The 25,197-nt window shown below is 36.7% G+C and overlaps 1 protein-coding gene across 13 annotated transcripts in view; it reads right to left on the bottom strand.

Moving 5' to 3' along the window:
• The window catches only part of DMD (dystrophin), a 2,358,181-nt gene that overhangs the window by 1,955,669 nt on the left and 377,315 nt on the right, over nt 1-25,197 (bottom strand). For 2 of the 13 annotated variants that reach the window (XM_057311364.1, XM_057310703.1), the window contains exon 1: nt 20,413-20,728. The exons of 10 other annotated variants lie outside the window; for them this stretch is intronic. In XM_057311364.1, the coding sequence (XP_057167347.1) occupies nt 20,413-20,443 (31 nt within the window). In that variant the 5' untranslated portion in view covers nt 20,444-20,728. Of the gene's footprint in view, nt 1-20,412; nt 20,778-25,197 lie in introns of those variants that run through there. One more of the 13 variants, XM_044389426.3, reaches the window with a different exon arrangement.

Here is a 25,197-nt window from a genome sequence, read left to right on the forward strand (position 1 = left end):
AGCCGAGATGTCCTTCAACAGATGAATGGATAAAGAAGATGTGGTTCATATATACAGTGGAATATTACCCAGCCATCAGAAAAGATGAATATCTACCATTTACATCAACAGAACTGGAGGGTATTATGCTAAATGAAATAAGTCAATCAGAGGAACACAATTGTCATATGGTTTCACTCATCTGTGGAATATAAGGAATAGTGGAGAGGACAATAGGGGAAGGGAGGGAAAACTGAAGGGAAAGAAATCAGAGAGGGAAACAAACCATATGAGACTCTTGACTCAGGGAAACAAACTGAGGATTGCAGAAGGGCAGGTGGGTGGGAGGATGAGGTAACTGGGTGATGGGCATTACGGACAGCACGTGCTGTGGTGAGCACTGGGTGTTATACACAACTAATGAATCACTGAACATTATATCAAAAACTAATGATGTATTATACATTGGCTAATTGAATTTAAATAAAATAAATAAAGACTCTCTCTTCCCCTTCTACTCATGCTCTTTCTCGAATAAATAAATCTTTAAAAAAATAAAGTTGCTTAAATTAGAATTGTCTTAGACATTTGAAAATCAGTGGGTTTTTTCCTATATACATAAGCTTTCTGCCCAGTTTCTAAAAGGAAGTATAAATACAGACCGTATAAACCTATATCTGCCCAAGTCAGAAACTAGGGAGTCAACAATTGACATGCTTTTCTCTGCGACTCTTTTCTCTTTTCTCACTACCTAGACAAATTCCATTACTACATTTTACCAATTAAATATCTAAATATCTTGGTTGTATTCCATCATTTCCATTCCTAATACCCTAGTAAGGCTCTTATTTGGGATATAACTACAACCTTCTTACACCTGCCCATACAATAGTGCTCTCAACACCATCTACACCAGGTATGCTTTTAAATTTTGTTTTAATCGGTCCAGAATCAGAGCCCTAGAAACACACAATTTTAAAAGCTCCCCAGGTGGTTCTAACTGCATCCCAGAACCATGCTCTAAGTCAGAGATTCCCGATGTTTGGTCCCTGGAACAGGGACATAAGCATGATCTTGGGAACTTGTAAGGATACAAATTATTGGTCCCTACCTCAGATCTATTGAGTGTGGAGCCCAGCGATCTGTATTCTGATTATCATCAGGTAACTGGAATGGAAGCTCAAAATTAGCCACTGACTCCCACACATCTCTCCAATTCATGATCTATCAAGATTGTGTCAGAGTCTTCACTAAATATTAAGGACTATAACATAAATATTAGATTGTACTAATTCTCTGCTCAAAGTTACTCACTGGCTTCTCAACTTCTTAGCATGGCCTGTAGTTCCTTGGTGTGCTCTTCATTATGTGAGTCTAACTTTTATTTTGGCCATACCATAATCATTCGATTTATGATCTAATACCCACTTAATTTCCTAAATACACTTTACTGACACACGCTACATCTTTGCCCATGCTGTTTGCCCTATCTTAAACGTCCTTTCTTACTCCGCCATCTGGCACAATGTCTTCTTATGCTAAACCTCAGCCCAATTCATTGCACCTTTTTGAAAATCTTCTTGGATATCCTTGCAGACTGAGGTATTCCTGCCTACACATTGTTATGCTGCCACTGGAACTGTGTAAACCTGCATCACGGCAACCTCCTCATTTTACTGGACACGTTTTCTTTTTTGGGGGACAGAAGCTATGTTTGCTTCACCTTTTCACTTATTTCAAATTTTTTAAAGTAAGCTCTATGCCCAATTTGGGTCTTGAACTCATGACCCCGAAAGCAAGAGTCATGTGCTCTACTAACTGAGCCAGCCGGGTGCCCCTTCTTCACCTTTTTAACTATAACAGTTACTGTGATGCCTGAAATTAAGGATGTGTTTTAAATGAGTAAATGGATGAGGATGCCCCGAAATGTTCTGGAAATTTTTATTGGATCCTATGGTGTATCTCTTCTAAGCAAGAGAATTTGACCATCAGGCACATACAACATCACAGATCTTAGTGAACCAACAAAGCAGTGCATTGTTTCTTAATGGGAAATCTCTTATATTACCATAGTACTTTATGACTTCCATGACTTTTCATACATATTATCAGTCACCTAGAAAAGAGGCCTAAATCTTCCCCTTTGAAAATTTCAAGATACACAAATACTCCTTAATAACACATATTTTATTACTTTATCTCCCTCATTGTCTAAGCTACTATCACGTATAAACACTAGGAAGCTATCTGAATATACTGCTTAGAGCTTGCCACTTCTCTTCCCACCATGCACACAAAAACCAAACAAGGGTGACATCCATTTAGTCACCAGTCACTAGAGATTTTGCTTAGCACGAGTGATATACAAATGACAGTAGTTGCTGTGTACATAAACTCATAGCCTCCTGGGAGAGGCAGTCCTATAAACAAGTGAATTCAAGGCAAGAATTAAGCACAATAGAAGAAAAGCAGCCACAAAACTCTAAGAATTAAGTGAAAGGATGCCACACTACCCACTTTGCCTTTAAGTAAAGAAGGCTTTGTTTTTCAACAAAATACCCATATTGGAACTAGCATGAAAGATGTCATTTCACCTTCTTTGGCCTTTATTCACATTTTATGTTTAAGGAACATTCTTGATCCTCAAAGCATAACAGACATGTTTTTATTCTATGATCAAATTTATTAGCTAAGGATGTGAAAGCATTCACATTCATTCTAATTAACATTAAATGATACTCTCCCAATGAATAAGATGTCAAAAATAATGCTAATAATTGCAGTCAATGAAATGAATGCTCTGCTCTTGGGCTGCATGAATATTTGCACTCATCAGTTGACAACGAATATCAAGAAATACACACCAAACTCAGGATAGAGGAAGTAGCAGACCTATGAAGGAGTATCTCTTACAAATGTCTAGTAATCTGTAGCAATTTAATTTCAACTTGATGAAGTTCTCGGCCCTGGAATTAGATAAACAGATTTTGTAATTAAATGAGAATTTTGTTTTATGTATTGAACTTATTGAGATCTAAAATTTCCTAAGTTTTCAAATTTAGGCTAGAGAGGAAATATGCCCTAACGCTTTGAAAATGTTTCATTTAAATTCCAGTTTATACAGCAATGACCTGTGCTAACTGAAATTATTTCTTTTTTTCTCTTTTTTTGAAGATTTGTTTATTTACTTATTCATATGAGAAAGTGAGAGAAATGGGGGAGGGGCAGAAACAGTGAGAGAGAAAATCTTAAGCAGACTCCGTGCGCAGTTTGGAGTATGATGCAGATCTCTACGCATGGATCGTTCCCAGGACCCTGAGATGACCACCTGAGCTGAAATCAAGAGTTGGACACTTAACAGGCTGTGCCACACAGATGCCCTAATTTAAAATTATTTCTAAGCAACAGAAATAATTTAAAGGGAATAGATTCAAAGGGATGTTAAAAATGTATCCACTAACAAAAAGCAATTCACATCTGTGAAGTCACCTGTTTTAGGTGGATAATACCCTTATCTTACAACTCACATATTGGACCCCTGTGTCTTTCTTTTCTTATAATGTACAAAGACACACACACACACACACACACACACACACACACACACACACACCATGAAAACTGGGTTTCCTCTTAAAGAAAAAACTCTCCAAAATGGCTCCAAATGAATTCTGACTAGAGAATTGAGAGCCAGATATTCTTTCTCCTTCTATATGCAAACCCTGAACTCCCTTTTATACCCCTGGGAATTTACATTTGGAAGAACTCTGAAGTTAACATAAGATTATACCAGATATGTATTTGAATTTCTATAGCAATTGATTATGTTATTTGCTAAAAGAGACACTACATTCAGAATATATGTATACAATTTTAATGGTTTCCTGCAATTGGAAAAATACATGGCATACTAATCATTTAGTATTCTTTTTGTACTTGTATTGTAAAAGGTATTGTAAAAGGTAACAAAAACGTTTTTGTTAGTTATAAGTACTGAAGATTCCAAAAAGGAATATGTATCTAGGTAGTACAGTTTAATGTAGACAATTAAAACACACATGCAAAATGGAAAGGCCTTGTATACCTGGCCTGCAGGCTGAATCAATAGACTATGTCATTTTTAGAACTCTGCATGTATATGTGCATAATTATATTTTTAAAAATTACCTGGGATTTTTTCCAACATTATATTATTTCCAAAGTATTAGATGTCATTATCAAACGGTTTAGATGAAAAGAAATTTATGGGTAATCGATCACTTTTTCCATCACTTTTGGATATGAATTAATTCAACTCACATTTATTGGGCTTCTTCCTAGTATATAATAATATTCTAAGATCACTGAGAATGCAAGCACATATAAGACATGATTTGCTACATCCAGAAAGAGGTCACTAGATGTAGAGATAATATAAAAAACCAAATTATAATGCAAATAATATAGACTCAGTTATCACATTTGTGAAGTAGGAATGGTAATACATTCCTTCACCAAAAATTTCATAAGAATTAAGTTATGTATAAGAAATGTTATGATCATTTATTATAAAAGATAATGGATATTCACAAATTAATTGTTTAGTGGTAGAACCTGATTTCTAGATGTCATGGACTAAGATTCAACTATCCTCCATTTCTCATACACACCCTAAATTTCCAATTTTCAAAATTGTACACATTTTTGCAATGTGATCTGCAGGCAGAAGGATGCCTATGAGTTTAATTAAGGTGAAACATATTATTAAAAAAAAGAACCCATATTATTCAAGGCCTGGATTGTTTTCTGGTTGGGTACTTCTTTAATTTGCATTATAAAGATAAAAAATTGGCCAAATAATCTATTTTAGTTGAAGACAATACAATAATATATGCTTTCACTAAGGAAAAATTAATCATAGAGCTACCATCATATAATGTCATGGATAAAATGAGTCTATATCATGGCTTTTTCTTGGTTAAAGTTTTCCAAGTCAAAACAGATTGTCATGATGTCCCATAAAAACCTTTTATATACAAATAATGTACTCAAAGATAAAATATTAAAGAAAAAGTTATTATATTAGTTTTGCAGAAACCCAATTTCATTTTGAAATTGGGTCAGAGGGCTGACTACTTTGGTAAATCACTATCATCACTCCAGCTAGTTTTCCTCCTAAAATGCCTGGGTATACCAGATGTATGGATTTCTGTACTACATGAAATGTATGTTAACATATTGCACAAAACACAGTTCATATTCACTTGTCAATAAAACACTTACAAACATTATTTTTAATGCAAAAGTCTCCACCTAATAAATATGGATAGGCTGTTAGACTGACTTAATAGAAGCTATTTTTGTTTTAAGGGACCCTCCAATTCCATATGTCTGAGTCATTCAATAGACATCTGTCACCCTGAGTTTGGGCACATGTGCAATGGGCTCTCTGCTTGTGCACATAGTTACCCAGCAACTAACTTTCCTTTTATAAATTAGCTCCATTCCAGATTAAAACAGATGAAAGATTTCCAGTCATTGTGGCCAGACCTCAGGGTGGAAAATGAGCTCAGGAAGGCAGCTATCTGAAACGGAATCCTCCCTGGAATGGACATTCCGTTCTAAGTCCCTTCAGGGAAACTCCAACAATAGCTCAAGCAGAAGCAAACAGTTGTCTTCCAGGTAGTTCAAGCCAGCCGTGCACTTTCTTAGCAATCTATCCTGAGACACCCAGCCAGAGACTTAAAGCTCTTGCACCCACATCAAAGAACAGCAGACCCAGCACGCACATACTGTATGAACAGAAGCGAGTCACCCAATTCCTACCCTCCCTGAATCTCTCTCAATTAGTAGTAATTTGACAACTCCAAAGAGATCTCAGCTTTGTACTCCCTCAAGAGAATTTCCTCAAGTCAGTCTTCTTTTTTAACTATGAGTTTCTTTCAAGAATAAGAAAAAATTGAGAAAACAAATTTCAGAGATAAACCAAAAATACCATTGATTACAGGAATGATCTAAATTAAGCAACAGACATTTCAGTCTGAGGTTTATAACTTTTACAATTCGTTGAGCCCTGAGGAAAAAAAATAATGTACTAAGAATTATCCTACTCTGTTTTATTAGTTATCAGGCATGTGTGTGTGTGTGTCTGAATATAATAATACGCTCCAGGATTCACTGTTACACATGAGCCATTTTCAGCCTGGACTCCTGAGTTCCAAAAACATAATGATGTCATGACTAGAACAGTCAGACGATTGCTGTGGCATTTAATCATTCATATATGTGCTTACAAACAATCGGGCACAAGTAACCCATAGATAACAGGCACAAACCCTCCTCTCAATGAGCAAGGGAATGAGTCAGAAGCAACCTGACATTGACAACAGAGGATATAATTACTTGCGCAGAATTATCTACAATGGGTTTTCATTAAGAACACAGAACAGAGATACCTATCCTGCCCTAGGGTAGTCAGGAATGCTTTTTAATGATGTCCTATAAACAAACACTAAAATAATGAATAGAAATTGTTAGTAGAAGATATGGGGTGATAGGGGTTTTCATAAGAACATTCCAGGAAGCGGGAACAAGTCATAGTTAGGCAATTACATGACTTATTTGTGGAACCACAATTTTTATGACTAGAGAGAAGTATACATGGAGGAGAAGAGCAGATAAAAAGGTGAGAGACATAATGTAAAGGGTCCTGTGTGCTGGGCCTTGTAGCTCGAGGATTCTCTAAAGGATGCTAAGCTACAGGCACAAGATCTGATTTGTATTTTAGAAACATGACTAGGGTAACGGTGAGAAGGATGGATCTGTTTAAGACCAGATTAAAGCAAGGAGATCACATACACACGCACACACACACACAGGTGTATGCACACACACCATCAGAGATCACCTCTTGATCTGTGCATCTGTTTATACAATTTGTCATCTCCTTGGAAGTGGAATGTAAATTAGCTATTCATTGATATGAATGGTTAAAATCATACCAAGTACAAAAACTGTCCACTTCGTGAACACTTTGCCAACGACCAGGAAACGCCCCTTCCTAATGCCTGCAATAAGTAATGTTGTGAAGCCACATTATTATTCCTAATTTTTTCTTGAAGACAATCAATATTAAATACACTCAGCTCAGCACCAGGCACTCAATCAATAAATAGATACTGACTTGTCCATGATTAATTAGCTTGATAGGTAGAGTCAGGTTGAAAACTCAAGTAGTTTCTGGTCTTGTCCAGTTACCATGCCTGTGGACCAGCATAATCTCTAAAATGCCAGCCCTTCTCATATAGGCTTTTTGGTCATAAACAACCTGAAGCAAATACCTCACAAGGTAGGACATTTAGAACGAGGCTTAAATCACTATGACACTTTGTTCAATAAGTGATGCGTGTTCCTCTAGAACAGAAATGGATTGCATTCTAGTGGGTTAGCATTAAACCACCCTTTGTACCCTAAGTGGTGGATTTATTAATTTACAAGGCTTCTCTGTTGATTAGGTCTGGTGATGACACACTGGCTTTCAGGACACTGAGGGCTTGTTAAAGGTTTAATGCTGTATTTAAAAAAAATATTTTGCAGTAAGCATGGAGTCATAGGAAGCTGCAAAGAAGTATGCAGGGATGTCTTGTGCAACTGTCACACCCTCCCTACAATGTTGACACCTTGGATAACTATGGTACAATGTCACAATTGGGAAATTATCCATATAATCCACAGAGTTTCTTCAAATTTTTACCAGTTACACATGAACTCACTTGTGTCCTTCTGTCAGTATTTGCATGTGTGTGTGTGTGTGAAGTGCATTAAGTATAGTGTTACAGAACAAATGCCACCATCAAGACACAGAACAGGTCTATCACCACAGGCTCTCTTCTGGCACCCCTACATTGAACACCCCCCATTCCTAACCTGTGGCAACCAAGAATCTGTTCTTGGTCTTCATAATTTTGTTATTTCAATAATGCTATATAAAAGGAATAACACAGTATGTAACCTTGGAGTTTTTTATTATTTTTTTCAAGCGTGGTGCCCTTGAGATCCATGAGAGTTGTGGTATTACCGTAGGTCATTTCTTTGTATGGCTGAGTAGTATTTCGTGATATGGACGCATCATTTGTTTCACATCCACCCATTGGTGGATATGTGACTTGTGTCCAATTTCTGACCATTACAAAGAATGCTGGTGTGAACGTTCATGTACAGGTTTTGTCGTGAATGTCAGTTTTCTTTTTCTGGGATAAATGCCCAAGAGTGGAATTACTAGGTGATACAGTGATTACATACTTAGTTTTAGAAGCCAATCTGTTTTTCTAGAATGGCTGTACCGTTTTACATTCCCACCGGCATCGTTGGAGAGACCCAATTTCTCTGCATCCTTGTCAGCTCTAGCGTTGTCACTTGTTCCCCAATTATTCTTGATAAAAATTGTATAAAGTGCCTAACATTATGGTTTGCTATACATAGCAAAGTGATAACTACAGTCAAGCTAATTAACATACCGTCTTCTCACATAGTTACCTTTTTTGTGATGAGAGCACCTGAAATCTATTCTCATAGCAAAATTGCAGTATTCAACACCATATTATTAACGCTAGCCACTACACTCTACATCAGATCTCTATACTCACTCATCTTATATAACTGCAACTTTGTACCCTTTTACCGACATTTCCCCATTTTCTCCATCTCTCCAGCCCTGGTAGCCACCCTTTAACTCTCCGCTTCTATGCATTTGACTTTTTGAGATTCCATGTATAAGTGAGATCATGTAGGTTTTCTTTCTCTTTCCGTATTTGGCTGACAGTTGTTGTCTTTTCCTTACAAAACCGGAAAGATGTTATTAACAATATACTTTAATAGAATATAATCTATTTCTCAGTGCCAAATTCTTTTGCCGTTTCTCGGAGAAATTATTTAAATGTGCTTTGAGTCCTCTTACCTTTCCATACTCTAGGACAAATTACTTAATGACCAGTGTTGCTTTTTCTCTAATACTTTTTTTTCAAAGATTTTATTTATTTACTTGACAGAGACAGACAGAGCACACAAGCAGGGAGAGCGGCAGAGGCAGAGGGAGAGGGAGAGGGAGAAGCAGGCTCCCGCTGAGCCAGGAGCCCGATGTAGGGCTCAGGGGCTCTATCCCTGGGCCCTGAGATGATAACTTGGGCCGAAGGCAGATGCTTAACCCACTGAACCACCCAGGCACCCCTCTCTAATACATCTTAAAATGAAATCACTACTTCTTCTTTACACCCAAATACATATTGCAAGCTCTTCCAGGTTATAAAGAAAATGGATCTCTTCTTCAAGAGATAAATTGGCGAAGATAAGAAAAAAGAGTAAATGAGTGATTTTTCTAGGATATTCACAGATAGCAAGTTGAAAGAGGGAGGGAAGGCACCAACTGTAAGAGACAGGTAAAAAAAGGAATAGACTAATGTGGAATCGAGGAAGAATATCATAGATGTGAAGGAAGCAGTTAACACTGAGAAGTGCCATTGGGAGTCACCAAGATAGATGCAGGAAAGAAAAAATATCTGGGTTGAAAATAGTAAAACAAAACCAAACCAAAAGACTCCAGTAAAATGGAGTATGGGTAATCAGAGAAGAGAATAAATTCAATGACCAAAAAAGGAGATCTTCATTATTTATTTATATATATTAAGCTTCAACCAGAACTAAAGTGCTTTTGTTGTCATATAAAATGCAATCAAATTATCATTATTATAACATATTCTTATATGTAAATGGCTGTAATTACAGCATGCAACAAAATATTACACATATTATTAAAAAATACTTATGTGCTTGGTTCTGGAAAAACAGTGGGGAGCAAAACCAATGGAGATATTTGCATTCATGGAATTTACCATGTACTCTGAGTGATAAGCACTGATTAGTAACACACACACGTGTGTCATCCATATATATATGGAATCACGACAGTGCTATGTGTATGGTAGGCTATTATATGAGAGGGACATTTTATATTCTCAAGGTAATTTTGACATCATCCCACAGGGAATGACTTATAAGTGGAAAGTGGTGTTAGCTAGGTCAAAGAAAAGAGTGAGGAAGGTTTTGGACAAAAAGAAAAACATGCAAAAGCCCTATGGCAGGAAGAAGTGAGGCCTATTCAAGGAATAGAAAGAAACCCAGAAAAGTGGTAAGGCAGGGACAGCATTACAGGAGATGTGACAGGAGAGGAAGACAGTGTCTAGATCTTGTTCTACTTTGTTTTGCTTTCCTAGCAACGAGCAGAAACTACTGAAGTGACTGAATGTGCACTGATATTGTCAAACTTAGATGACTGGATGAATTTTAGAGAATAGATTAGAAGGAATGGGGAAGAGGCAATGCAAAACAGCAGAATGGCTACTGCTGCTGTATTCCTAGGGAGACAAAGCTACTTGAGCTAGGCTAATGGTAGAGGAGATGAAAAGAAGTGGATCAAAAGACACTGGGGAGATAAAACCCAAGTAATTAATGGTTTAGACACGAGTGGTTGAGAGATAAGTGTTTCAAGGATGTAATAGTTTTCAAGAGCTTGTGAAACTGGAACGGTAGCACCATTCACTGATAAAGGGAACAATGAGAAAAGATCAGGTTTCATGGACAGACGAAAAGCTTTGTTTGGGGCCCTTAGAGCGGAGGTGACTTTGCCACATACAAATGGAGATGCCAACAAGGCAGCTGAAATTGTAGTTCTGGAATTTACTAGAGAAATCTGAGCTGGAGGTATAACTTGGTTAGTTATCTCCACATGCGTGTTAATAAGTCATGGGCATGGGTGCAACGGCCAAGGAAGGGATTACAGAGAGAGGACACTCATGCTGGGAATGAGCCCTGAGGAATCCTAGTATTTAGAGGTTGAGTAGAGAGAATTAGCCTGTAAAGCAGACCGAACAGAAATACCCAAAGAAATGGGAACAAAACCAGGAGAGTGCAATGCATGGAGTTGAAGGAAACACCAAAGTTTTAAAAAGGGAGAAAATGGTCAATGTTGGTACTGCTACAAGTTCAAGAAAATAGATGGAAATTTCCTCAATTGGTTTTAGTGACATGACATTCTTTACTTCGCTTGAACTATGTTGAGTGAAGTGTGAATTAAGAAAAATAACAAAATAGTAAAATTTTAAGGAAAAATATCAATCTAGTCCAACTGATGGATATAAAGTATAGGAAAGTAATATTTTCAGGTTTCTTTAAGTATTTATCATACTTTGGTAGCATGATAGTCCTATTTTCTTAAGAAAATTATCAAAAAATCCCACTAACATAGTTACCTCTAATGTTTAATATTAAAATTAAATGACTGATAACCCCTTAAGGAATAAATAAAATATTAAACCACAACTGTTTCTTATACTTGGGAAGTGACATTGGGATATAATAGTTTTTTTTTTCTTTTCCCAAATGTGTGGTAGTGTTTATGCTTTCTGAATGGAAGCATTATTTTCAGGTTTGTTTCAATAGTATTGATTGATTTTATAAATACTAGTCAAGCCAAACACTTTTGCATGCAAACCATTTAATTTTTAGACTTTGTGTGTGTGTGTGTGTGTGTGTGTGTGTGTGTGTGTGTGAGAGAGAGAGAGAGAGGGAGAGAGAAATCTATTCATACTAGCAATATTGAACAGTACCATGCACATACAAGGTACTGTCAATAACCATTCATGTAGGATAGATTAATGTCTCATTAATCCTTGTCTATGCATCACCACTCCTTCTACTCATTCTCTAGTTCCCATCTTCCTATGCCCATATTCTAAGGCCTGTTTATAGAGGTAGATTCTTTGATGAAAACCTCCATAATCACATCAGCCATAAGTAGTCATTTATGGCTGATTTGTACCAGGCTCGGTAACTCTCTTGACATATTATAGTAGTGGTATTTATATGCATGTGTGTGTGAGCGTGTGTGTGTGTGTGTGCACCTACAGAGTTTTAATCTCAAAGGAGTCAGAGAGAACACAGCAGGTGTTCACTAGTGTTTGGCTCTAAGCAAGTAAAAACCTAATAGTAAAAAAGTTGCTCAATACCATATTAATATTCCATCTAGTCTTTCTTCCCCCAAAGCTAACTGATAAGCACATTACACTCATCCATGACTAAATTTCAATTACTCAAGTGCCTTCTATTGCTTCAATACAATTCTAGTTTTATTTAACCTGAACTGTCAATGTTTTTTAAGTATTTTTACCATTTTTCCAGATTTAAGAATAATCAATTTTACTAATGGTTCTCAAGAAATTTTAGACATTTCTCCAATAAGCATCTATATTAACTAAAATAGCATTAAATAAAGTGCAAACTTACCTTGTCATATCAATGCAATTCTGTATTCTCTAAAGGATGATTTTTCATATTGCTTAACAACTCTGACTGAGCAATTGAAATTCAGACTATGATAAATGTTTTACACTGAAGTCTCATTTCATTATACAGCAGTCAGTTGAAATGGGGTTTCCGAAGAAGGTATTTTTAGGAAGTGCAGAGTACAGGAAAAAGCTGAATACATTACACAATTTAAATATTTATTGAAGCTTTTCTACTAAGGCAACATTTTGGTGATATCTCACAGAAATAGCAATATGGGAAAGGAAATTAGGGGTAAATAGATGGCAGAGACTGTGGAAACCAAGACACCTGGTGTTGCACGTGAGATCCTCATTCATAAAGCCATTAAATGGGAGATTGAAAGAACACTCCTCTTCACAGAAATATTACTTTCCTTAGGATTTTATCATTCTACCTAGATGCTTCTATAATTTCTTGGCATGCTCTTGTCTTCCATATGGGATTCCTGACCTCCTTTTCACACTCGTGATCTTTCTAGTTGGTCTCATCCATACTCGATGGCTCACCTATCAACTCCCCAATAATGACTTTGTTTCTAGGCTCACAGCCCCATCTATGGTATGTACACTCTTCATAAAAAACTTAACATCCACACCCCCAGTCCTTCCCAGCATTCCAGCTTCCACTGAAGTCTTCTTGTAAATGGCACTATTATCCACCCAATTCTCCATGCCATGGAAAACACCACATCCATCGACACCAATTCTTATCTACTCTGTCTCATAACTAACTCTTGAATAAAACCACTTCTTTCAGCTTCACTCTCACCATTCTAGTCAACACCACCTTCTGCCCCTAGAGAAGCTACCAGACTGATAACCAGTCATCTACTCTTTTTTTTTTGAAAGGGAAGTCAACATTTTATTTTATTTTTAATATTTTTTATTATATTATGTTAGTCACCATACAGTACATCCCCTGGTTTTTGATGTAAAGTTCGATGATTCATTAGTTGCGTATAACACCCAGTGCACCATGCAATACGTGCCCTCCTTACTACCCATCACTAGCCTATCCCATTCCCCCACCCCCCTCCCCTCTGAAGCCATCAGTTTGTTTCTCATAGTCCATAGTCTTAATACCTCCTAATCTCTTCTTCATGAAACAGAATGATATTAAGGAAAAAAGCCCTGCAAATATGTTCCTATCACTGCCCTACCTGAAACCCTAAAAGGCTGTCCACTGATTTTACTATAAAGAAAAAGCAATCCGGGGCCTCTGAGGCTCTGAATGACTAGACCCCAGCTCTCACCATTTTAGCAGCACACCAGTCCCAAACTTTCCCTGGCTTACTATACTCAAGGAAAATTCACCTTCTTTTAGTTCCTTCTTCATACCAAGTTCTATACTCACATATGTTGTTTCTTCTGAATGTAAACATTTTTCCTCTCTCTTTTTCCATTTGATCACTATTCCCCAATCCCATTCTTCTTTGTGTTACTTTGAATGTAATTTTCCTAGGGATCTCTCCCCAACTTCTAATACTAGCCTAGGTCTCACAATTATACATTCTTATAACAATGTGTGCTTTATTCTCCAACCCTTACCTCAAATGTGATTTAAATAGTGTGTGACTATTTATACACACACACACACACACACACACACACACACACACGGAGATAGATATCTATATAGCTATACATCTATATATACATCTCCTTAATTCTAATCTCTGTGAGTTCACTTGTTTAGAACATTATCTCCAGACACTAGTACGGTACCTGGCATGAAGTAGGCACTCAGTATATGTATTAGTTGCCTGAATGAGTGAATAACAAACTGTTCCTTCTTTAAACAATGGTCGCCCATACCCAATACAATACAAACTTTACAGAGTCATTTCTTTTCATACTTTTAGTTCTGGATTTCTTTTGAGAGCCTCTCTATTTCCAGACATTTAAAGTAAAACACTGCAAAATCCACAGGCTTGAGTGAACTGAACTCCATGATAACACTTGGTGCTCTCTGACATAGCCCATTAGAGATGGGGTGTGTACACCTAATCCAAAGGAATCCTCTAGCTCTTCAGCAGCTGTTCATATGGCTCCTGACCTGCCCTTCAGGCTCTACTAACTCAGGGTTCCCAGCTGTCTGAGCTTCCCGTAAGCTCGTTTAATTAGCCAGCTATAAGCCAACACTGCTTCTATCTGCTTGCACTCTGTAGAGGCAGATTTTCCTTTTTCCTTCCAAGTTATTTCCCAATATACGGAAGCCATTGGGATTCACAGACAATTTTATCGGTTCCTCTGCCATTTTGATAACATTATTTCTAATCCAGCCTTCCTAGAGCATCAGTAGAAAAAGGAATTACTCAACCTGCCTTTGGTGAAAATACTTGGGCAGTTCTGATTCTGTGATTTTTCTCTTTCGCATTTCTTTAGTTGGACCTCACACGGTTTCCAAGGCTAAAAATCTGTACTCGTAACAGTGTGCTGACTCCCTTGCCCTTTAGCTCAGCACTTAGCTTGGGCTAAGGTAGTACTGCTGCTGTAATCTGATAAAGGAGCAGACAAGTTGTGTGCAAATAAAGATGGGTGCCAAGAATGAGCAAAAAGCCACTGATGTTTATGCCCTTTTATAGTCCTGATTCAATGACAGTCTTAGCCAGAACCAGAGCGGGAGGGGGGACAGCAATTTAAAACAAAACAAAGCAAAAACCAAGGAGAGGGTGAAAACACTGAAAGGTTAACTCCTTTATTTGCCCATAATTGGACATAATATGAGACTATTATAATGCTAATTGTACTCAATTAATACTGGCCTTTCTGAAACATCAATTGTTTCATAGTAGTGGAGATAAAGTACATTTAGAAGTTGAAAGTAAACTGGCCAAATACCATACATTATGTTGGCATAGATAAATTCCTTGCTTGTTGCAATGCCCAGGAATGGGTTAAGTATTTATTAAATATAAGTGAAAAGCATGACAATTCAAACATCTTTTTTTTTCAAACATCTGTTTTTTTCAAGTTTCTTTAAAATCATGTTAACCCTGTTAAAACCCATTTAAATGTCAACATTCTGACTTTATTACGCGGAGAAGCATTGGCTTTCATGATGTACTTTAATATTCCTCCTATTCATTACAACAACCAGATTACATACTAAAGTAAATAAAACAATAAACTAAAATAAATAAAAATAGAAGCAAAGCTCTTCCTCAGATCCTTGCCCTTAAATGGCAAGTTAAGACTAAATCTTTTTAACTAGCCTTCGAAATACTTCAGATTTCGAAACTGACACGTGAAACATCAATTTTCTAACATCTCTCCCTTAAAATTATATGGAATTATATAATTTCCTGAAAATCATATGGAATCGAAATATTGAATTAAGAGTTCTGGAAGACTCATTTATGAACAACAAAAACAGCAGCATCAACGTTTTACCAGCAGAGCAAAGAAATGACAGTTCCATTCCAGTTACAGGATAATTGTCAATTCGCCCCCACCTTCCATTACTGAAGAATGGTGTGCATAATGACAAAGCCAAAGTGAGGCACTGAGGCAGAAGGCAAAAGATAATAAAGGAGACAGAGAAGAAATTGATTTCCAAACTCAATCCAGACTGCTAGGAACACTTTTTTCTCAGGGCTTAATATCATTACATATACTATGCAAAATCCCTCTGGGAACCGTTAGACCCCCGAGAAAATTGCCCTGTGGGTTCTTTCACCTATTAAAATTCCCAGGTGTTTCGCATACATGATATCAGAATGACATCAGACGGAGCAAAGAGCTGAATAGACATTGTTTTTTGAAATGGCAGCCTCAGTGGAGGGCTTGAGCTGTGCCAGAGGGAGTAGTGCCTTTTGCTTTTGTTAATGGGCATGTGGTAGAGGCTGTGTAGTCTTCAGATTAGGACTCTTTTAAGCATGAGCAAGCAGGGCCATTTTCCTCTCTTCATTCTCATTCCGCCTGCTGCCTGGAAGAACTGTGGCTGAGAAATGTAAGATACCCGTGAACACCAGAGCCAAGGCTTTTGTGGCCCCCCTCATCCGCCCCACATTCAGGGCAGTCATCTTGAATGGAGAAAGAGAAAGACCATGTTGTCCCTGAGAGTTACTGTTTCCAAATCTCTGGAGGGGCCCTCTGGTTTAAAAAAGGTACATGCGAAATTATATTATGCTGTAATGTGTGGGAAAATATAAGCTTTTTATACTACAGATTTCAGAAAAAAAAGTAAACCAAGTCATGTTAGTTGTTTTCTCCTCAAATTATAGTTCGCATGTGAGTGATTCACGAAGAGCAGGGTCACTGTCCCCTTCAAGACAGGATATGAGAATCTCTAAAAGACACGTTCACTTTTAATGTTAACTAGAGGGAGCTTGAACCTTTACAAAGATAAAGATTTGAAGAAAAATTCCACACGTGACATCCAGAGACATACCCTCTCCAAATCGGCAAAATAATACAATACACAACACTGCCAACTAAACTTTCGTATCTGTATGTTAATTAAACTTCCAAACTCCAAATCCGTGTCAGGAATACTACTCTGTCAATATTGTATAGAGTGAAACCCCAAGAAGTTTAAGTAACAGATGTTTTTAAATGAGGAGAAAGGTGAAGACTGCAAGAGGTTTGCGTGTTTGTTTGTGTTTCGAAGCTCAGGCTGCTGCACGGAGAGTACTCCCCGAAGAGGAAAATTTCCATGCAATTCTGCCATGGAACTCGGTTGCATTTAATAATAATAAAAAAAGTCTCTTCATTTCCCATAGTGCAGCCCATGACCCTCCCAACAAAATGTTCCAATATGAGCCAAGTGCCTTGATAACAGAACACAAATCTCCTAGGACTAGAGCAGGACTTTGTGAGAAAGAAAACCATCGCCTCCTTCTGAATCCAATCAAACCCTGAATGTGCTACATAAAAATAAACCGAGGTCATCATTATTCTTCTCATTGTGATTCGGCTTGCCTTCAGATTACATAGCCTGTATATCTGAAATAGCTGCACCGCCTCCATTAACTGAGTTTGACACCATTTTAATCAATGTATCTTTTCAGAATGAAAGGCGGAAATGTCAAATTCCTACCATCATACATTCTTTTAACTCTCTAATCTGCATTAAATAAAAGCCTGTCTTTGAGAAATAACATATGCTTAAAGAAATATAACTAGCATCAATTTCATCTTAAAATGTAAACTGGGGAAAGATTCAACAGCAACGCATCTCTTCGTAGGGAAGTGATTTCCCATGAAATCCCTTTTAAAGTTTAGGACCTTTAAAGTTTAAGCCTTGAGGCCCATCACTTACACTGGTTCCGCCCAAGGCCCTACCTCGCTGTGTGTTCATAATTTTGTATTGTTTTTCTTAAAAGACTCCCCACCCTCAAATTGCATAATCCCAGGCCCCGTAAGACCTTGGTCTGCTCCTTTCTTCATGGTTTGTTACATTTTCTTGGACAGAGGACATATGTTAGTCTTATTTGTCAAAATAGAAAATGGAAAACATGAACGGAAGATTATCTTCAAAGAAAGGTTAATTTCCAATGAATTTTCGATGGCTCTGTGATTTAAATTTGTCTTCATGCATTCATATAAACAGATATACTCACATCAAAATACCATGTTTCCTGTATATGCAGTGGAAGAAAGAATAGTTTAATAAAAAATATGATAAATCATTTTTAATAAGTTAGGGGAATATTACACTAGAAGGTGGAAGGGGAAGAAAAGTTTGGGAAATCACTTCGCTTTTTTCTGGTGATAAAGCCATGATGAAAGATAATAAAACAGAATTTTTAAAAACCCTGACTTTTCCAAGACAACGAAGATTTAAATCTCTTTTATTAAACCACACAAGTGGTTAAGAACTTGACAATTTGTTTCTCATGTAACAAATGGCTTTCGACTACAAGGATTTCAAATGAATACTTGAGAAACAAAGAGGAAGCTGTATTAATATTTCTGTCCAAATTATGAATTTATATCTCAGTCCTGTCTAGCTGGAGTAGTGTCAACTGACACATTTTTTCCTTAAATAACATAAATTTGCACAAAACATTTAGTAATCTTTAAGTTTACAGTAACTACTATGTGACATTCTCTATTGCATTTTCCATAATGTTATGCCACGTAAGAGATACAGAAAACTTTCTATTCAATTAAAAAATATATTATCCACTTGGATCAGCAATCTCTTTTTCAGAGTTAAGATGCCCTTGGAAGACTCTGGAAATGAAATCATTCTAAACGATGATTTTATTAGACCTCAAGATAATTTCTACCATTTAAAAATCCCAACGAAATGTATATTTGCAATAAATTATTTGAGTGACTCTTTGAAATACAATATTTGAGCAATTCTAAAAGTAAACAATCTTTATGTTAATACAGGGATCTTCTGGCAACTACTTTCATTAAAAACCACCCACGTGTACTCCTCTACGTATTCAAACTAAGGCAATTTAACAAACCTCATTCCAATGTCAATACATTCAAACAGAAGTACATCAGCTGGTAAAAGTTAATGTAGAATATGACCATGTGAATATCTTCATATTCTCTTAACAAACCCACTGTCACGCAGGTTAAAGTTTCACCTGATAGCTTTAAAATGTGCTTAAATAAAGTCCTACAGAGCTTGTCCCAAAAAGCTTAGCTTTCTTTAGATTCCAATGAAGAACTTGAAGTTATTTGAATATCTATGACAAAACAGACAGTAAGTTTGCTTGCTTCATTCTTTGCTATTTTTTGAATTGAATCTTTGCTATTTTTTTCTAAATTCACTCTCTACACTGGTTTCTGGTTTGAATTTTCTAAGTATAACAATGGATCAATCAATACGTGTGCATTGCGAAGAACATATGCTGTTGTATTTTTGTAACATTAGTAAATGGAATGGTTTTTCAACCAGAAAGCAATTCTGATGCTCACCAAATAAATTTATAAATAAGAAAAGTTCATTAAACACGTTTTACTATAAAATCTGGTAGCATCTAATGTGAATCAGGAAGTGCGCAATGTTCATTTTTTTGGGCACAGAGGTCAAAGTTGTGTTGTAACCCTTTTACCGGAAGTTTTGAAGAATTACTTATCTGGAGAGACTTACTTTCTTCATTCTTAATCATGGGCGTCACCATCATATCTGTTTCAGAATGGCTACAATCCGCCAGTCAAAGGCAGGGGTGAGGGGGGCAAGGGAATCCCCTCTGTCCATCTCTTTGGGACACACTGCACTCTTCATATATTATTTTTATACATTATTTTTACTACTGTGCCAGAGTCAATTTCTAAATTTTTCATTAGTCATCATGACTCTCTTAAAATAAACAAAATAGATGCACTTAGAATAAAAGCCAAACGAAAAAGCTTTACTGAAAAGCTAGGTCATACTAGACATGAAACAACACAGTGAGCTTACTGTGAAATGATCAGAAGTCCCTCATGCTTTTATGTTGTGTTCTCAACAAAAGTGTCTGGTCATTTGCCAGCAGAGATCATATAACTATTTGAAAGAATTTTCATGTTATGCTACAGAACACTCACAATACTAAATAGAATATGAGAAAGGGATTTTTAAATTAAATATTTATCATACTTTTCTCCACCTCCATTTATCCATCACAATTCATTCCGTTTGATGTGCCAGACAGAATTTTTCTAACCTTGAGATCTCCACACGTCATTCCACTACCACGATTATTTCATTGAGAAGATATAGCAGGTCACTGGCCCACATGCAACCATTACTGAATAGAGGATCAAATAATCAAGATAATAACTCAGATACACAAACGACTTCACAGCAATTAAAATAGTTTGTTACAAATACTCCAGGCCAATTATGCATATTCTATTATTTTAGTGGTTTCTTAAAAAAGAAAGATCTGCTTGATTATATTTGTAAAGAAAAAAGTTTAAACTCTACCTTATTTCTATGGAAAAGTTTTCCCAATGAGAAACATGTACACCTGCACACATATATGTGTACAGGAAATTTAAGATAACATTAATTCTTCTTCACAAACTACTATAATACTTTAAAATCAATCTGCCTAATCAGTGAGCTTGCCACAAAGTAAAACTTATGCCACAGAAAAAATATTTTTAGTGACTTTGTACTTACAACAGTCCTCTACTTCTTCCCACCAAAGCATTTGGGAAAAAAGAAAAAGTACGTATCAAGGCAGCAAGAAAAGTCTTGGTAAATTTCCTCCCAACTTTAGTGCTCCAATAGGTTTAGGAATGATGAGAAATCAACCAACTTCAGCAGCCTTTTAAAAAAGAACACTTCAGTTTTTCCTATTCGTTTTTCTCTGAAGCTAATTGCCTCCAAGATCTGAGTCCTGTAAGGGGAAAGTGAGTGATCCCAACACTGAGTGAGTCAACATAGTAACTGATGCCAGGATTCTGTAGACGCCCCTGGATATTTCAAATTCCAGGACCTGCGCAGAAGCAAGTGACCCGCCTTTTCTCTCAAGTTGGTTTCCCATAATAGGACTGCCCATGGCCACTACATATAAGGTTGTGCTTCCAGCATGGCAAGCCCTGTGAAGTCAAATAATGTTCAACTGTGTTCTGATTAATATCCAAACCAGAATAGCACAGTGGACATAGTACTTGCTCTCACAGGCTTCTAAACATAAAAACTCTTCAGTGTACAAAACGACAGTACTTTCTGTAACTTCTATGCATATTTCTAAAATAACAGAGCAGAAAATCCTAATCCAGAATAGACTTTGAAATGCCTTTACTTTTTTTACCCTTTCAACAACACTAAAAATTTCACTCTAGTGAACAAAAAGACATGCCCAGAATAATCTCTACACTCGTATGTAGGCTCTGTCTACCAGACTTAATTTCTACCCTGGGGATCTTATCAAAAGTCAAGTACTGATGCTGCCAACAGTCTGATGAAGAAAAGCAACAGCAGAATGCAGCAGCTGAGCTCTGACGGCAGAATGTGTGTAGCTCTCAGGGGACAAGGCTTCTGCTAAAATAAAGAGTACTCTTATAATTGAATGAAGAAATCTTCCTAAAATGCTAAATTTCTTTCCATAGCACCTTATGAGAAAACTTTACTAACAAATCACTCTTTCTTTGATGTCTTTGGTGGCAATTATTAAAATACCATTCTCTTGGACATTGCGTTAATTATTAATTATTTAATGGCTCTCAAAAGAAGTTTTCTGTATTAAGTGAGCACATTTGTAATATGTTATTGGGCATGTTTGTAAACCATTCTTTGCCAATAGAAGGCTTCTTTATCTTATTTTAACACAGATGAGCCCAATATTTGTAAGAAACATCAGTTAAACTTTTTAGAAGGATATTCTTTTTGCAATAATAATCTGTGTTAAAATTATTTGAGTGTTTTTATAATACCATTTGTTGAAGTGACAGACTCATTTTTCTATGTCAAGCATTCAACTGCTTGGCACAGAAATAAATTATAGATAAAAATAGAAAAAAACTGGCATATTGAATCAGAGTATGATGTTTACCTTAATCATTATACATTTCATATTTTAGAATACCATTATCATAATATCACCATTCCCCCCAACAGAATCTATATGAAATAAAGCATAAGGCTTAATTTGTAGATAATTGTACTTAAATTACTATTATCCAAAACAGATTTAAAATGTTCTCTGTAGGTCATCTCATTTCCTCTTCTTAGTGTGGTCATCTAAGTATGCGTATAAGCAAGAATTTCATAAAACAAAATTAAAAATGGTTTTTGACCAATATGGATCCGAGTCGGCATGTTTAGCTTGTGTTTTCCTGTGCTCTAGGGTGTAATATCGCCCTGAATGTAAGTTCCTTTACACCTTGTATTGTGAGTTTTCTATAGATATAAATCCACATTTAAGCCCAGGCATATGCACAGTTCATCAGTGATTTCAAAAGTGTGGTCCGTGAAGCATCAGCAACACATGGGAAATTTCTGGAAGAGACCTGAAAAATAGGAAACTCTCTGGGAGTAGGACCTAGTGCTCTATGTTTTACAGGTGAGTCTAATGCACAGCTAATTTTGAAAAACCACGAAGTGTATGTTTCTAAAAACAACTGTGGCTTCGGATATACCAAAATCTTGCCTTGGTTCATATCAAGTGCACCAAAAAGGGACAGATTTGAATGCTCTCAGGTACATCTTAATGGCCTTAGTCAACAATCCAAATTTACTGGGCCCCCGTAATAATTTTTTTTAAGATTTTTTTTATTTATTCATAAGAGACAAAGAGAGAGAGAGAGAGGCAGAGGCAGAGAGAGAAGCAGGCTCCCTGCAGAGCAAGAAGCCCGATGGAGGGCTGGATCCCAGGACTCTGGGATCATGACCTGAGCTGAAGGCAGATGCTTAACTGGCTGAGCCACCCAGGTGCACCCCTCCCACCCCCGGAATAAATTCTACATCAGTGTGGAATACATATATTTCTCTTAAGGTTTTATAATCTAGGCGAGGAGAAACACTTAACTCAAAAAAGTGAAAGGTACATTAAAAAAAATTAGCCCAAACACAGTGAATTCTAATTCAGACCTTTTCGTATTTTCCTGTGGCCCTTAGTCAATTACCTCTCTCATTTAGTCCTCACAATAACTACATTGCTGAGGTCTTCGGAACCCCATTATAAAGATGACTGGTCAAAGCAATTTACTCAAATCCCCAGTGTTAATAATTGGCAGAACAGAGCTTTTTAAAATTTAACTTTCTGTTTTGAGATAATTACATATTCACAAAAAGGTTGGGAGGATAGTAAAGAGGGGTCCCATATACTCTTCATTCAGTGTCCTTAGTTGCATTTAACTAAATTATTATGCAATTTCAAAACCAGGAAACTGACATCAATACAGTGTGTATATATTTCTGCTATTTTATAATACTGTAGATTTGGATAACTGCAGCCTCAATCACAATATGGAACCTGCAGGATCATTCCCTCATCACAGAGATCTCCCTTCTCTCCCTTTAGAGCCATACCAACCACCACTCCCTGGACTTTGTGTCCCACAGCCTGGCACCTCCCAATTTGGTCTCCATCACTATATCATTTCAAGAATGTTAGAAAAACGGAATCCTTCGGTATGTGATCTTTTGATATTAGCTTTTTTTCACTTGGCATAATGTCCTAGAGATCCATTCAAGTTTTATGTGCCTCAGTAGTCCGCTTACTTTTATTGTGAGTAGTATCCCATGTTCATTGTGTACTGTGGTTGGCACTGTCGTGCAGTTATTGTAGGAAACTGGTTATTTTTGGTTTGGGGTTACTACAAATAAAACTGCAAAACCGTCATGCACATATTTTTCATTAATCTGGGATTAATGCGCAGGAGTAAAGTTGTTGGTCCATACGGTAAATGTATATTTCCTTTTAAAATAAACTGCCAAAACCTTCTTTGGAGGGTCTGTACCCGTTCACATACCTGCTGACAATGTGAGGGACCCAGGTCTCTATATCCTCTGTAGCGTTTGGTATGGTCAATTTTATCATTTGTTTCAGTGTTAAGCATGTAGAGATATATTATGGTGGTTTTAACTTGAATTGCCTAATGGTTAATGACGTCACATAGCCTTTCTCATGCTTATTTGCCATCTGAATACACTCTTCAGTGAAACGGCTGTTCATGTCTTTTGCTCATTTTCCAACTGAATACCTTTCGTTTTAACTATTAATTTTTGACTGTTCTTTCTATATTCTTGATATGAGTCCTTTGTTAGATACGTGCTTTGCAAACATTTTCTCTTAGCTTGTAGCTTGTCTTTTTATCTTAACAGTGAAGTTCCAAAGCGAAAATGTTTAGCTTTTCTCAAGTCCAATTTATTGAATTTTTTTTTTCTTTTAGGGATGGTACTTTTGGTGTCCGGTCTAAAAACTTTTCACCAAGCCATAGTTCATTGTCTCCTGTGTTTTTTCCCTAAATTTTTAATCATTTTATATTTACATTTAAATCTATGATTGGATTCACTTTTGTGTGAGGTGTGGGGTTTACACAGAAGATTGCTTTTTTGTTATAGATTTCCAATTACTCCAACAGCATTTGCTGGAAAGACTATCCTTCTTCCCCTGAATAACTCTTGTACCTTCGTCAAAAACCAGTTGGGCTTATTTGTGTGGATCTACCTCTGGGATCTCACTTCTGTCCTCTCTATTTGTGTGCCCAGCTCTTTGCCAATATCACACTGCCTTAGTTACTCAGGCTACTTAACATGCCTAAGCCTCAGACTTCTTCCTTCCACCTTGTTATTCTTTTCCAAAACCATTTTAGAAATTCGAGGTCCTGTGTCTTATCTTACAAATCTCAGAATAAGCTTATCTACAAATAGGTCTACGGATTGGACTAAAAAATATCTTTCTGGGATTTTGATGGGAATTGCATTAAATAGATCGATTTGGGGAGAAATGACATTTTAACTATGTTGAATCTTTTAATCCATTAACAGCAGGTACTTTTTTTTAAAAAAGATTTTATTTATTTATTTGACAGAGAGAGAGAATACAAGCAGGTGGAGCAGCAGGCAGAGGGAGAGAGAGAAACAGGTTCCCCATGGAACAAGGACCCCGATGCGGGGCTCAATCCCAGGACCCTGGGATCATGACCTGAGCCGAAGGCAGATGCTTTAACTGACTGAGCCACCCGGCGCCCCTTTAACAGAATATACTTTGAATATTTAGGTCATCTCTAATTTATATCATTATATTTTGCTTTTTAGCAATGCTTTGTATTGTGATTGGGTTGGTTTTTTTTTTCACATTTCCAATATGCCTATGATGGTATTACTGTTATATATGTCGTTGCACAAAGAAAGGGGAAAGGGCAGAGGCTGCCAAATGACAGTTTTGAAAAAGGACATTAAAAAATAAATGTACATCACTAAACATGCACTGTACATGTATGCTTTGAAAATAAT

Source organism: Ursus arctos, chromosome X, assembly GCF_023065955.2.
Source record: "Ursus arctos isolate Adak ecotype North America chromosome X, UrsArc2.0, whole genome shotgun sequence".
NCBI classification, from domain to species: domain Eukaryota; kingdom Metazoa; phylum Chordata; class Mammalia; order Carnivora; family Ursidae; genus Ursus; species Ursus arctos.